Source organism: Atractosteus spatula, chromosome 2 (assembly GCF_055471065.1).
Source record: "Atractosteus spatula isolate fAtrSpa1 chromosome 2, fAtrSpa1.hap1, whole genome shotgun sequence".
NCBI classification, from domain to species: Eukaryota; Metazoa; Chordata; class Actinopteri; order Semionotiformes; family Lepisosteidae; genus Atractosteus; species Atractosteus spatula.
In genome coordinates this window covers 24,522,948-24,539,378 of record NC_142707.1, presented here as the reverse complement: position 1 = coordinate 24,539,378, position 16,431 = coordinate 24,522,948, and the positions used below count along the sequence as shown (strand labels likewise).

At 43.4% G+C, this 16,431-nt stretch overlaps 1 protein-coding gene across 2 annotated transcripts in view; it reads left to right on the top strand.

Annotated features, from left to right (window-relative positions):
• The window catches only part of LOC148839492 (solute carrier family 22 member 3-like), a 39,458-nt gene extending 29,131 nt beyond the window's left edge, over positions 1-10,327 (top strand). Inside the window, exons 9-11 of one of the 2 annotated variants that reach the window (XM_088909560.1) lie at positions 6,947-7,059; positions 7,779-7,878; positions 9,615-10,327. In XM_088909560.1, coding sequence (XP_088765686.1) covers positions 6,947-7,059; positions 7,779-7,878; positions 9,615-9,687 — 286 coding nt within the window. In that variant the 3' untranslated portion in view covers positions 9,688-10,327. The remainder of the gene's footprint in view (positions 1-6,946; positions 7,060-7,778; positions 7,879-9,614) is intronic. The other variant, XM_088909563.1, reaches the window with a different exon arrangement.
• The last annotated feature ends 6,104 nt before the right edge of the window (positions 10,328-16,431 follow it).

Here is a 16,431-nt window from a genome sequence, read left to right as displayed (position 1 = left end):
CTATTACATTATTAACACTTGAAAAACATGATAATGTACCATATTACAAGATAATTTTCACATAATTATGAGATAACACCTGACCTTTTTTTTCTTCATGGCAGCAATGTGCCTTTTATGATTTTATATTCCTTTTAATAATTCTATAGATTGACCTATATCCAATGTACCACTGTAGCAAAATAATGTTTGATAATCAGTTAACATCCTTAAAATGAACATAGAAGTGTCTGTGAGATTTCTCTATTTCAGTGTGAAGACTGAACATCTACTGTATGTACTGATATACCGTGCATATCATACGCCCTTCCAGCTTTGATAAAAAATATTTGACTGCATGAAATATTATCTGAATGCAGCATTTTGTCAGATAAATGGAGAATAAAACTTCAAAATAAATTAAACTTGCAAAAAAATTAGCCATCAAATACGCAAATAAAACAAAATGAGATTATACATCATAAAAACTGTCTTAAACCAATCCATCCTGACAGACCTGCCAAAGCAGGAATCACTGTTGTCTCAGACATATCTCTCGTGTGGTAGTATGGGACCAGTCAACTCTTAATTCTCACTAAATTGGTCTTGTGTTAGTATTAACAAAGTCTTGGGAGTATAATATCCTAAAAAGTGGAAAGATGGGAACCTTTTTCAATTAAGTAATAATTAGTTTAAATTTGTTAAAATGCAGTGATCATGTCTCCTAAAATGAAAAGAGAACATCTGCCTCCCCGACACGTTAGTTGTTTTTTAAACTTAAAATTGTTCTGTCACATTTTTTTCTATGATTGAGCCTCACAGGTTTTCCTGGATATAGTTTTTTAAAAGAATCAGGACTTCCAGGATGCACCTTAAATATGGGACTGTCCTAGAAATAACAGAATGTTACAGAGTGTTTGCCTTCAGTTAAATTCATTAGTTTAGAACTAAGAGCGGAAAAAAAAACAGAAGGATTGGACTATTGCATTCCCTTCTTAATTCCAAGTATTTCCAGGGGGACATAAATGTAGTATCTTAACTGTCTGAAAAGAAAACAGAAAACTCTTTTTGTCTTTTATATGAGCTAAAGTAACATAATATAACACAACCATTTAAACCGCCCTGTAATGACTGATTACTGTGCTGGAATAATTACTGTGACATGACAATTGCATTCATGCTTTGCGCATTTTGATGATAATGTTTTTTCATTATGACCATATGAAGAACTTTTCTCTGGTTTATACCTTTATATACCCGCTTCTGACACCAATGTAGCACATTCAGGTGCTTTCAAGACAAAGAACTAGTGGAGACGCGATCAATTAGCTAAGCAACTGCTTTATTCTTTTATCGAAACCACACAAAACCAAACACAGCATATAGACACACATGAGGAGACTGACGGAACACGTACACATACTTAGGGTGGTAATTACTTAACAACAGGCTATGCACTTATAAGGCTACACAGGACACTAAAACTACTATGACACTATTTACATATGCAGGGTCAGCTGCTGGTCACCGTGCTGACCCTCAGACTCTCTCCGGTTACAACTCCCAGCCTGCTCCACAGTACTATGAGCGCCTAGGTGCGCTTCCTCCTCACCACCAGGCAAGGGCGTTACACTGCCCCCACCTGAAGCGTCTGGCGTCCCGACAATGTCAAACATCCCCATCAGGCTGTACTCGGCTAAAGGATGTGGAACTCTGTGTGAGCGGCCGCTTCCGGACCCGGAAGGGGGCCAGGCGGTCTCGGTGCAGGACCACCACTTTGCCCGTGTTCGCAACCGGACCTGGTAGCAGACCTTGCCCACCACCCCGAGGACCCACCCCGAGGACCCTTCCCACGACGGCGCCAGCTAAGGGCTGGAAGGCAGGCCCCCTGCAGCACAGGTCGTAGTGCCGCTTCTGCCAGACTCCTGCCTGAGTCAGGTGGGTCCGGGCAAAGCTGTGCACACGCCACATCTGCTGCCGCAGGTCCCACTCATAGTCCAGTCCAGATGGCGGTGCCGACTCGTCTCCGGGCGGTCCCAGTCCTGTTGGTGCTGGGACACCAGGGTGGCCAACTGGGTGGCGAGTGTCCGATTATACCGCTCCACTAACCCGTCGCTCTGGGGATGCAGCGGGGTGGTCCGCATCTTAGAGATCCCCAGGCGCTGGCACACTCTGGCGAAGACCTGGGACTCGAAGTTGAGCCCTTGATCACTGTGTAACTCCTCCGGCACCCCTAGCCTGGCAAACATCCCCTCCAGTAGTGCATCGGCCACCGTGGGGGCACTCTGGTCCGGGAGGGCATAGGCCTCCGGCCACTTCGTAAAATAGTCTATTGCCACCAGGACATAGCGGTTCCCGGACTGGGTGAGCGGAAACGGGCCCAAAACATCCACCCCCACCCGCTCCATAGGAGCCCCCGCCTGGTGTTGTTGGAGGGGGGTCCAAAAGACCTTGGGGGGACCCTTCTGCGCCACGCACACCGCACACGTTCGGCAATACCGCTCCACATCCCGGTGGCAAAGACCCCAATAAAAATGGGCTCGGAGACGCTGCAGGGTTTTTTTTACAGCCGAAATGCCCCACGCCCGGCTGGCCGTGCACTGCTCGGAGCACAGCTCCGCGCAGTGACTGTGGCACCACCAGCTGCCACCGGATCTCGCCACTGGAGGGTGCCCGCCACCCCCGCCGCAGCACCCCGTCCTTTACTTCCAAGGCCTCCCGCAGGGCGCAGAGGACCTTGACGGACTTTGGGTGCGGGCCGAGCTCCTCTCGCTTAGGCCGCGCTCCTGCTGCCTTCCAGCGGAGCACCGGCTCCACGTCAGGATCAGCCGCCTGTCGCTGCGCCAGGTCTGACAGGCCCATCCCCAGCGGCCCGTCCAGGGCTGTGGCCGCGGCGCTAACCTCCGCCCCGGTGCAGACGACCTCCTCGCGCTGCTCCCGCCAGGCGCAGTAGCGGCAGTCCGCGGCGTCACAGGGGTGCCTCAAGAGAGCGTCGGCATTGAGATGGCCAGATCCCACACGGTGTACGACAGTGAAGTCGTACTCCTGTAGGACCTCTATCCATTGCGCCATCTGCCCCTCCGGCTCCTTAAAGTGGAGCAGCCAGGTGAGGGAAGCATGGTCAGTCCTCAACCGGAACCGGGTCCCGAACAGGTACGGCCTGAAGTGGGGGACCGCCGCCATCACCGCCAGCAGCTCGCGACGGGTCACGCAGTAGTTCCGTTCAGCCTTATTCAAAGCCCGACTGTAGTAGGCAACTACACGCTCCCCATCTGGCCCCTCCTGCCCCGTGTCACTCGTGTCAGTATCTAGGATATATGGTAACCGCGAATCGGGGTAGGCCAGCACGGGGGGCCCCACCAGAGATTCACTTAACCGGCCGAAAGCTGTCTCGCAGCCCGAGTCACAGTCGAAATGGCGGCCCTTCTCGGTGAGGCAGTGCAGTGGGGCAGCGATGCTGGCAAAGTCCCAGACAAACCTCCGGTAATACAAAGCCAACCCCAGAAAGCTGCGCAGCTCCGAGACGGTCCGGGGAGTCAGCCAACCCCTCACTGCAGCGACCTTACCTGGGTCTGTAGCCACCCCTCGCTGTCCAACAACATGTCCCAGGAAGGTCACTTCCTGTCGCAGGAGCTCACACTTGCGGGGGTTGAGCCTCAGGCCAGCACGGCGGATGCAGGCCAGCACCGCCTGGAGGTTCGTCAAGGCCTGGTCGAAACCCCGGGCATGAACCAGCAGATTGTTCAGATACAGCACACACTGGTTCCGCGGGACCCATGCCAGCACCCTCTCCATCAGCCTCTCGAAAGTTATCGGGGCATTGTACAGGCCAAAGGGCATGACAGTAAACTGCCAGAGGCCCTGGCCGATGGAAAAGACCGTCTTCGGGCGAGCATCGGGAGCGAGCGGTACCTGCCAGTAGCAGCAGCGGAGGTCAAGGGAGCTGAACCAGGTCGACCCGGTGATGTAGTCCAAGGCATCGTCTATCCTCAGCAGGGGGTAGGAATCTTTCCGGGTGACCTCATTCACCTTGCGGTAGTTCACACAGAACCCCCACGAGCCGTCTTTTCTTCTGACAAGTACAGATGGCGCCGACCACAGGCTCGCGGAGGGCTCAATCACCCCCGCTGCGGCCATCTCCCGGATCTTTTCCTTGGCAGCGGTCCGCTTGGCGTGAGCCATGTGTCCAGGTGGGATGCGGATAGGCCGAGCGTCGCTGGTGTTGATGTCGTGTTGGACCAGGGCAGTGCGGGTGCAGTCCTCATCTCTCGCCGCAAAGGGGTCCTCGTTTTGGGCGAGTAGCGCCTGGAGCCGCTGCCGCTGGTCCCGATCGAGGCCGTCGCTGCTTCGCTGGTAGAGGTCCTCAACAGCGCATCTCGCTTCCATGCAATGCTCAGCCCCCGCCTTCTCTGGCCCCCCAGGTGACTCGGGGGCAATATCCGTCACGCTCGCTCCCCGGCTCGCAGGCCCGGTCCACCACGGCGACTGCCGCCACCGCCACTGCCTCTTTTTCCCCCAGCTCCGGCAGGCCCGTGTCCCTCGGCCTTCGCCAGGCCTGCCCTCCATCAGGTGAAGTCGCTCACCCTGCCACACCAACTCCTGCTGGGCCAAGTCCAAACTGGCCCCCGCCCGCTGCAGCAGGTCCAGCCCCAGGATGCAGTCCTCCTGGATGGGTGCAAGGTAGCAGGGTTGGCGCACAGTCGATGTACCCAGACGGAAGGCAAGCACCTGTTTCCCCCAGACTGCAGCAAGCTGTCCCGTCACGGTCCTCAGCCACAGGCTGGAGGCCTCCCATCCTTCTTGTTCTTGTTTCCCGAGGCTGATCTAGGAGTGCGAGGCTCTGGGGCCCGGCAGTCCTGGGCTCGGTGTCCCCTCTTCCCGCAGCGTTGGCAAAACAGCTTGCGGGGCTGTTCCGCGGGGGTCGCTGCGTAGGACGGCTCCTCTTCCCCCTCGCTGGACTCCTCCGTCGCTGCCTCGGTTACCCGGCAGGCCGCATTGTGTCTGCTGGCGCTTCCAGCCACCCTGAACATGGCCTCAGCCCATGTGGCAGGGGCCAAGGCCTGCTCCAGCAAGGCCGGCATGGCCAGTTGTACTTGGCGCTGCAGCGCCTCGGGTGAGAGGGCCTTGAGAAAGGCCTGGAGAGCCATCTCCTGTTGCGCCTCCCGGGGGAAATCTGGGTATCCTCGGTGGGCGAGGAACATGACATCAGCGGCGACCGGGCCCAGACGCTCTCCTGGTCGGCACCGCCGGCGGGCAAGCCTCTCCCGCCTCAGGTCTGGCGCCTCCTCCACGCCAAATCGCAGCCGGAGAGCTGCTGCCAGCGCCGCGTATTCGCCTTGGTCCTCCTCCGGCAGGCTCCTTCCAGCGCCGCCGCCAGGTGGCCAGCCATCTCTGCCTGGCTTCAGCCAATCATCCAGGCCGCGAGCTATAACTCCGCCTCATAGGTTTCCCAAGGCGCTTCCCCGTCGTAGAGACCGGGTTGCAGCCGCACCAGCGGGTGTGGGAATAGCTGAGGAGCTCCGACAGGGAGAGAATCTTTTCTCTGGTTCATCCGCTTGGCGGGAGTAGCGGGCAATTGCCCCATTTCTATCGGCGGGACCACTATTGGGTAGCCCTGGTAAGGGCTGTGGCCACTTGTCACACCCAGGAGTTGCTCAGGCTCCATATGTGTGCTGCCGGTGGGTTCGGTCTCTTTTGTGGTCAGCCGGCACTTGGCAGAATCAGCTAATGTCTGCCATGGTTTGTCTATCCTGCCCGCTCTGACACCAATGTAGCGCATTCAGGTTCTTTCAGGACAAAGGACTAGTGGAGACGCGATAAATTAACCAAGCGTCTCCTTTATTCTTTTATCGATACCACACAAAACCAAACACAGGATGTACACACACATGAGGAGACTGACGGAACATGTACACATATTTAGGGTGGTAATTACTTAACAACAGGCTATACACTTATAAGGCTACACAGGACACTAAAACTACTATGACACTATTTTCATATGCAGGGTCAGCTGCTGGTCATCGTGCTGACCCTTAGACTCCCCCCGGCTACAACTCCCAGCCTGCTCCGCGGTACTATGAGCACCTAGGTGTGCTTCCTCCTCACCACAGGGCGAGGGAGTTACAATACTATCACACTTCTAGTGTACTACATAAGTTCTCTAGTATGTTACTGTATGTTAAGATACTGTACCATATAGGTTTGTTTTTCCTTTTTTAAGAAATGTAAAAATCCTCGCATGAAGAACCTTAGGAAAAGTATTCAGAGCTTGGAGATTTTCTTATAAGATAGAGATGTACTTTGCTTTGCCATGATTTCTTATGAATCGCATGATTAACCACACCTTCTTATGCTTTACCGTGTTTTACTACAATTTACTGTGGATTTATTATTTTAGAATATGCTAATGCTCAATGGGTGTGCTGCATGGATTTACCCCTTACAGTATTACAATTCTTTTCAAATTTAACTTAAAATTTAACAATTCTGTTCAAATTGGTCCTATCAAACTTCAGTTTTATGTTTTATTGACTGATGCTAAATATATGTTGGCACAATGATGTGGTGATTAGCAATGCTGCTTCACAGCTGCAAGGTCTTGGTTTGGTTTCAGCCTAGAGCATCTCTCTGTGTGGAGTCAGTTTGTTTTCCTGTTGTTTCCATTGTTTTTTTTTTCCTGGTGCTCTAGTTTACTCTCTCTATGATCAAAACATGTTAATGGGCTTCTCTAATTTTTCCCTGAGATTTGTTCCCATGAGAAAGACTGCTGGTCTCCTCACCTCATTATTACCAGTGAATAGACAGGCTTCAGCCCACAACTAAACTAGTCAGCCCTGGCCTTAATTTTGTTTTAATGACTTAAACAAAACACAGCTGTAAGACTAATACAACTTTCTGAATTTTTCTGGTCAATGACTAAAGTACCATTCATGCCTCAAACACTTTTTTTAAATGTTGACCACAGGAACATTGGATTATCTTTAACCTCTTCGCTAAGTGATGTGGGAGGAATTGTAGCCCCGTTCTTGCTATACAGGTTAGCAAGTTTTTGGATAGAGCTACCAATGTTATTATATGGTGAGTATCAAAGTTCTACATTTTTATGCACTTTATTTTCACTTTGAAGATGTACTGTACTGCATACAGATGTAAAATAATTTCTACATTTGAGGTACTTGAATCACTTGCAACAGTTTCTGTCTTCACTGACTCCGATCTCCAATTAGGACTATTGCAAATCATTGGTGTCCAGTATAAAGCCACTGATACAAGGAGATAGTAGTGTTTAGGTGCTTTTGTCCCAGAAATGCCAGTGAATTATGATTTACTGCATGCTTCCATCCATTTTCCATTGCTGTGTTGCTTAACATTAACAAATTAAAAATAAATGAGTTTATCTACATTAAAATTCAAAATGTTGGTGTCATTTATTCAGAGAGCACTAGACCTGAAAATCAGTAAGAATTTTTTTTAAATGATTTTTGTTGTTTGAAAAAGGAGTACTGTAGTACGGTAGGTTTTAATTGGCAACAAAAAGCAGTAATTGGCCAATATAAAATATTGAATAATAATTTGTATAATTTTGTATAATAATTAATCATGCAAAACTGACTGCCAAAACAGAAAAAGATCACAATAAAATGAAATTCTAAAATGAAGAAATGCTAGTGATCTGTTTAAATCAAGATTTTGGTAAAGATGCAAATCATAAATAAAATGTATCTCATCAAAATAAAAAGCATGTATGAGTGCCTCCCTATCAATATAAATTACAAACAAAGTTCTTGTTTTGTCAGGAGTCATGGCCTTGGTCTATGGAGGTTTGGTGCTTCTTTTACCTGAAACAAAAGGCATTGACCTACCAGAGACCACTGAGGATGTGGAGGCTCTGGGAAAGTAAGACAAATTATGCTGTACATTTTAACAATCGTTACTTTGTTACAATCGTTAATTTATTAGCCAAGGGATTTCTAGGCTTTGAAATCATTCTGGAGATCAACTACTCTATTACCTGTATCATAATCTAAGCATGGCTAAGTGTGGTCATTACTAGGATAGCATACCATGCTGCTACTATAGATGGTGTAGGTGGACCATTAGGCGGTTAACTTTAGTCTGGATGAGAATTTCCAAAACAATGTTTTGGTTTGATGACTGGGAGCATTGTGCTTTAGAATGCGCTGTGCTTCAGATTAAATTTGGTCCAAACTCATTAGTCATTAATTATTGCATGGTACACTGGAGTTCTCGCTAAATTCCAGTCTGCGCTTGCGCAGTTTACGTAAAAAACCCCTCTTAATTCAATTAGTGAGGCAACCTCTCATGTCAACCAGGTGGGTGGTGCATGTCAAAGGATGATGAAGTGGGTCCCCCCCTGCCTGCAAAGCACTCTGTGATGCTTCAAGATTAAAATCACTATATAAATAGAAAGTTTGGACACAGTGTAGGCTAGAGAGGTACTGATAATCTTCAGGCTAGCTTTGTGTTAGGAGAATTGTTTATTTAGAAGAAATCTTTTGAAATTTGAAACACTAGAAATAAATAAAATAAAGACAGGAAATATCCTGTACATTTTCGTGACATTTATATCAGATGTTCAGTGAAACAGTTGTTATCTTAAGGTAATTCTTTATAGATTGTAGAGGAATGATTTCATAGATTAGGGCAAGTGAGCAATGTGAGCTGATTTCTTAGTTTGGAACACAACTGAAGAATATTAAAATACTAAAGTATTTTACAATACTACTTTTCAATAGAACTATAAAATATACAAATAAAAAAGTAACATTGGAGAAAAATCTATTGAATATCAAAGTGATATAATTCTCAAAAGAAGGTTGGAAATCAATCTGAGAAGTGTTCCCGAACCTAAAATAAAATGTAGTTTAATGCTCCTTAAACAGTCATACACAACTTTGAAATAAAGCAAAAGGAGGTGTGTAAGTAATAAAATATGTAATTTGGTTACAGCAACACACTTTAACATGGACTGAAATCCAAAAGAAAGTATTGCTATCAGTAGGACATACAAAGGAAGTCCTTGACATTCCTTATGTACATTTAGAAAGTTGTAAGAACAGAAAATGAAGAGTAGGAAGAAAGCTTGAGAGGGATTAAGTCCGGTCAATAACCTGTTTTCCTGAATATAAATACGGGACATCAACCACCTCTTCTCTGCATTCTTTGCTCCGGTGCCACTCCACCAACCTTACTGCATCTGTCAATGCAGCAACGCAGATAGGACCCCCATGCGACCAATTGGGGAGCTGCAAAGGTGGAGAGGGGGTGGAGGAGGGATGCAGAAAACGAACGAGGAAGAGGAGAGGGTGACATTTGATATATATGGAGACCAGTTGCTTACGTCAGAATTAGTGGGAATTGCAGCAGCTGTGTCGAATGAGCTCGGCTGCCTTCATTCCTCCCGGACTTTCATTAAAAACTCTATTATGAGAGACTGAAATGAAGCTATATTTCTAAACAGTCTGAGAAGCTTTCTGATGTTTTTCTCTGTTTGCAACAAATTGAATGGATCATGGCTCAACTTTAAAAATCACTTATTATATTGGCAGTTATGTGGATATGTTAATTATTTTTTTTCTTTATCTGCTTCTCATCTTTTTTTTATCTTACAGGGACACAAAAGTCATAGGTGGCCTGAAATGGTCATGTCTACAGAAGGGATTGTCTGACCACAAAGAAATATAAAATTGTGCAACACAGCTGACTTGTTCCTCATCTCATATAAGGAAATAATGGTATTGATAGAGAAATACTGGATAGTGGTGTGAAGTATCCCATTGTAGTTGGAGGCAACCTGTATTTGATTTATGTTCAAGTAGATAGCTGTGTCAGCATTCACAGGCTGCAAAGGAACAAGTAGAGATTTATTCCATGCCTAAAAGAAAAGTGAGAACGTTTTGGCTATGAAGCCTTCTTCAGGTGTGACACATTTCATTCTTATCAGCATGGGATAAACCTTTACTTGTTCCTTTGATTTATATTGCTATCTTACTGTTGTTATCACAGTTACTATATTACTATGACTTAAATGATTTAAGCCATCCATGAAGAATTCAGATACAATCTGTTTGTATTATTTGAAAAAAAGTAATTCTATGTACAGTATCTAAAAAGAAGCAAATAGAAGTATTGCATTTTTACTCTTCAAGTAACCAAAGTGAATATTTGGTAAGCAACAGAAACAACATGTTTAGAAAACAATTCAATGCATTAAATAACACTTTACCTCATTGAAGGTAAGAACAGTATTTTATTATTAAATAGCACAGGTACTGTATGTTTTCAATCAAACAAACACATAAGTAAAGCTGTATCTTCTGGAATAGTAATTTAATTTACTTTCTTCCTAATCTACAGATGTGTTTCAAAATCTACAGTGTGTGCAAATTTGCAGTGTAACCTTTGAAACATTTTCGAGGGCAATGAAATCTGTATTAAGAACTCCATATGAAATGTTTCAGTTTACAGAATGTTTTGTACCATTGCCACTAGAAACTTCAGTCACAAGGTCACAATGGTGATTAAAAATACATACAATTTCAAGGTAACTGAAGTAAGTTGTGGTTGAATACAACACATTCTGAAAGAACAGTATAATGGCAAGACGTATACAGACTTATACTGTACATATATTTTATATGTACATATATTTTATAAAACAATAGTATCATATATTTTAAGATTTAAATTAAATACTTTTGCTGCTTACAATAAAATATGTATGCTGATATAAAACAAGAAATACACAACCTTTTAAACCTCCTTTAAAAATTAATATCATCAACATCATGACCGTACATGAGCTCAAATTGCAACTATATTTAAAAGGAATATCTTTTGTCACCATTTTTCTGGCATGTACTAATTACAACTGCAGATAAAAACCCATAAATCATTATAAGCACAGTTGCACAATTTCTCAACAAAATCTTGTGACAATATTGCACATCCAGAAATACATAAAAACCTTTACATATGAGAAATCACATGATAAAAAATTAATCTTCACCAAAACTGAAGAATCTATAAAATACCATGTTAGGGGAAAAAAAATCACCCGATGCTTCCAACATCTACAGTACCTCAAAGAACACTTCACCCAATTGAAACTCCATTTTCCACCTTATCGGAAATTACAATTGTTATGTTGAAGTGGTAACCAATCCTGAGTGAAGGAAATCATTTAATTTAATAAACAATTTAATTCACTTTGTAATACAACTGACATTACACAATCCTAGTGACATGCAATTATATACATACAGTGTATATACAGTGGTGTGAAAAAGTGTTTGCCCCCTTCCTGATTTCTTATTTTTTTGCATGTTTGTCACACTGAAATGTTTCAGATCATCAAACAAATTGAAATATTAGACAAAGATAACACAAGTAAACACAAAATGCAGTTTTTAAACGAAGGTTTTTATTTTTAAGGGGAAAAAAAATCCAAACCTACATGGCCCTGTGTGAAAAAGTGATTGCCCCCCCTGTTAAAACATAAATCAACTGTGGTTTATCACATCTTTGAAAAGCTGAGTTCAATTTCTCTAGCCACACCCAGGCCTGATTACTGCCACACCTGTTCTCAATCAAGAAATCACTTAAATAGGACCTGCCTGACAAAGTGTAGACAAAAAGATCCTCAAAAGCTAGACATCATGCTGCGATCCAAACAAATTCAGGAACAAATGAGAAACAGAGTAATTGAGATTTATTAGTCTGGAAAAGGTTATAAAGCCATTTCTAAAGCTTTGGGACTCCAGCAAACCACAGTGAGAGCCATTATCCACAAATGGCGAAAACATGGAACAGTGGTGAACATTCCCAGGAGTGGCCGGCCGACCAAAATTACCCCAAGAGCGCAGCGACGACTCATCCAAGAGGTCAGAAAAAACCCCACAACAACATCCAAAGAACTGCAGGCTTCACTTGCCTCAGTTAAGGTCAGTGATCATGACTCCACCATAAGAAAGAGACTGGGCAAAAATGGCCTGCATGGCAGAGTTCCAAGACAAAAAACCACTGCTGAGCAAAAAGAACATAAAGGCTCGTCTCAGTTTTGCCAGAAAACATCTTGATGATCCCCAAGACTTTTGGGAAAATACTCTGTGGACTGACGAGACAAAAGTTGAACTTTTTGGGAGGTGTGTGTCCCATTACATCTGGCGTAAAAGTAACACAGCATTTCAGAAAAGGAACATCATACCAACAGTAAAATGTGGTGGTGGTAGTGTGATGGTCTGGGGCTGTTTTGCTGCTTCAGGACCTGGAAGACTTGCTGTGGTAAATGGAACCATGAATTCTGCTGTCTACCAAAAAATCCTGAAGGAGAATGTCCGGCCATCTGTTCATGACCTCAAGCTAAAGCGCACTTGGGTTCTGCAGCAGGACAATGATCTAAAACACACCAGCAAGTCCACCTCTGAATGGCTTAAGAAAAACAAAATGAAGACTTTGGAGTGGCCTAGTCAAAGTCCTGACCTGAATCCGATTGAGATGTTGTGGCATGACCTTAAAAAAGCGGTTAAGGCTCGAAAACCCTCCAATGTGGCTGAATTACAACAATTCTACAAAGATGAGTGGGCCAAAATTCCTCCACAGCGCTGTAAAAGACTCATTGCCAGTTATCACAAACGCTTGATTGCAGTTGTTGCTGCTAAGGGTGGCCCAACCAGTTATTAGGTTTAGGGGGCAATCACTTTTTCACACAGGGCCATGTAGGTTTGGATTTTTTTTTCCCTTAATAATAAAAACCTTCATTTAAAAACTGCATTTTGTGTTTACTTGTGTTATCTTTGTCTAATATTTCAATTTGTTTGATGATCTGAAACTTTTCAGTGTGACAAACATGCAAAAAAATAAGAAATCAGGAAGGGAGCAAACACTTTTTCAAACCACTGTATATATACAGTAGGTACCTTGCAGTGGTGCAAAATGAGTGGATGCTGGAACTAATTTAAGGGAATTTAAATACAATATAGCGAAAGAAAAAAGGTATACAGAAACTGTGAAAATGATTAACAGACATAGGTCCTAACCCATAAGATGAGCTCATTGCAAACCTGTCTGTACATGGTATTTCCAACTTTATTATTCAATCTGGCATGACAGGTCAGGAGAGAGGTCCTTCTGCAGTCCAGCAGTGAATACACTCCACGCTGCCAGGTCCACAGTACACCCTATACCAGGCTCCATAAGCATATTCACTAGCCGTGGTCTTCTGGTTACCCATATTGGGATCACTTTGGACTCCTAGCGCTCATCCATTGTTTATTTTCCAGGGAAAACTGTGGTCTCCTTTACTTGCTATTTTCCCATACTTTCTTCAAGCTTGGTTGCAGGTTTCTGCACTGTCCTGACTTGTTGCCTTGCAGGTGATTGCAGCTAAAATCTTTTGCTGTATAAAGTCTACCTTATACCCTAGACTCTCTCCCACAGCACTGGTGGACAGCGCTGATTCCTTCCACCCACCCCTCCACCTCCATGTCATCCCTAGGCTGACAGCATCCCCAGTCATGCCACCCATGAGTGAATGGGTTTAAGTGCTGCACCTGCACACAAACCCATTAACTCATTGGTCATGAGTCATCCAGGGACACACATCAATACAGGAGAGTATTCTGATTCTTTCTTTCTCCAAAGGCATTTCAATGCAATACCCACAGCTGTAGCTTATCAAATTACCCAATCATTAAAGCTGTAGCTTCCTTAAGGGTACCAGCTGACACCCAGTTACAAAAAGGGAACATTCCTTGTCTGTTCCTATAATTTTGAATAGTCAGATTGTTTCAGTACCGATGATAAGTGAAACATCGCTCAAAGAGATCTTATTGCAAATGCGTTATCTGATTCAAACTTCTAACATGGGGACTCCCAACCCTTACTGTACTGTATATAGTGGAGCACATGCTGTCTGCTTTTCATTCTAGTACATTGAATCCTTTATTGAACTAATAGGTTTCCTGATTGGAATAATTACCTAATTTATTTTCTGCTCAAATGTTTTCAATTAATTGGGATCACTTCTGGAAAGTGGGTCATCTCTATCGCTACATTCTAGCATGAGAACTACAGTAGTATTAGCCTTCTAAAAATGTTGTAGTATCAGGATGGGTGATATGAATCTGTGTGTTGTGACATTTGGTCTCCTAAATAATGGATTATGATAAACATTAGGACTGTTTGACTATAATGTCTTGTGAAGTTAAAAACATTCTAGATGGCAAGTGTGTTGACTTAATCCAGCTTCGACCAATGGACAGCATAAGGGAATTTTTGTCTTGATGAGTGAAACATATTGGTCACTATTTTCTATTTCATGACTTACACCAATTTTTACATTTAACTGGTTAAATCACCCCAACTGAGCCTGATTAGATTTCTTACTAAAGGTGATTTAGTGCTTATGCAGCAGTAAAAATTCCTTGATTATATCACAGCTATTATTGCTTAAAGAATCAACTGATGCCAGGAACAGTTGATCTATACCCAAAATTCATTTATAGTATTTTATTTATTCATTCACTTCTTGAAGAAGTAGAGTGATAAATTTATTTTGATACTCAGTATATAGTATGCTTAATGACCAGCATACTATACGGTCCATGTATTTTACCACAAATTCCAACAGTTTTTTGCAATGTAATGGTTTGGAAAAATGACAACTAGATCATTCACAAAGGCTTCATTAAGTTTGATTAAAACATAAAACCATGTTTCCTGGATTTCTTAACATAATTATATGCAATTTAAGATAATATGCTTATACAACTAAGGGGGATATTTCTTAAATCTCTTTTCTTTTAAGAATAAACACAAAAGAAAGTGCAATGTGCATATATGGAAATCATCAGACGATTTTTTATGTTTCAGCTGTTGCCATTTCTATAGTCAAATAACTGAAGTGTAATGTATATTGTATTTACAAATGTTTTGTAGTATTCAGATAAAATAGAAGCCACAGAAATAAAATGTTAATGAATTAAACTTTTGTCAAAGAAATTGACACAGCTGAGTTTCAACTGAGAGTTCTCCAAAGGTTCAATATTTTAAAATATTACCGTTATAGAACATTGAGCTTTCTGTGGGTAATTCTCTTTAGAATACAATGACAGCTGGTTCAGGTAAAGGAACAAAGACAAGGGATTATGCATTGAGATACAAAGGCTTGTATGAGATTCAATTTAAAATGTGGTGAACCAAATATAATTTGAAAATAGTAAGACAAAAACCTAGCCTTAAGAAGAAGTCAAAACACAAATGTATAGAGCATGCTTCTATTGCACACAATATCCTGCAATTCTATTGCTTGGATTAGGAATAAGCCTGGTCAAACTTCACATCAGAAAACAATAAACAGAAAATGTTACTTCAAAAGAAACATGAAGAACCAAGGACAGTTTACTCAGTACAATACATCTGGAAAAATAGACCTGGATATTTACACAGACATTGTAAAACTATTTTAAAAGATTAGATGTTAGCTGTGTTATCAAAATTCCGTTTCCTGATTATATACTGTATCAACCTTGTAATTTGTTTCATAACTTGTTTTATTAGGCTCTTTTATTACATTGTCAGTCTATTTTTTGTCAAAACACATGTTCAAAATGGTCAGTATTGTCTAATCTCACAAATGTTATGTCATGGATATTGACCTCTAAATGCTTGATAATTTTAGATTTTGTAGCTAACTATGCCACCCAGCACTTATAAAAGTGCTAGCACCCATTTGCTCCTGCCACAGGGTCTTTTTATCCCATGGAATCAAAACATGGTGCACAGACCAGGCAAGACTGTCATTCTACATGATGTCTCATTTCATTATTGTTTATCAATCTACCAATCCCACAAAAGTATCCCCATAACACAATTTCTGATACTGACTACCCTACATACAGACTACATAACACATCTTACCAACCAGAGGCACGTACTCAGAGAACATACAAGAACCCCATGCACCCCAGTTGCCAAGATCCAAAAGTTCCAAAAGGAAAGTTCAGTAGCATTATTCTCCCAAAACCAGCTTCAATTGCTGACCTGGTGGGCTTCCTTCTACAACACCAAAGGAAGGGATGAAACTCCATGGTTTTAGGCATACTGATGGTCCCGGTCATCCTGAACACTGTAATCCCTCATTCCTTCCCCCATTGGTCAAAAGTCCAGTTTTGGGTAGAGGGGGGACAGTGCCTGGGCCTGCTTCCACTGATTTCTGTGGAGTCCTTGGTTTCCAAGTCCTCTCCTGGGTGCTGTGGTGCTATGTTTCCTTTAGTTTCTGCTGTCTTTGTGTTTCCTTCAGTTTCTGCTGTCTCTGTGTGCTCTGTCTGAACCCTTACTTGGGCTCTGAAGGTCTTATGTAGCTCAAGCTCAGGACTCATTATTGGAGGGGGTCCTTGTGATGTCTTGGGTGTGTGGAAAACTAATGGC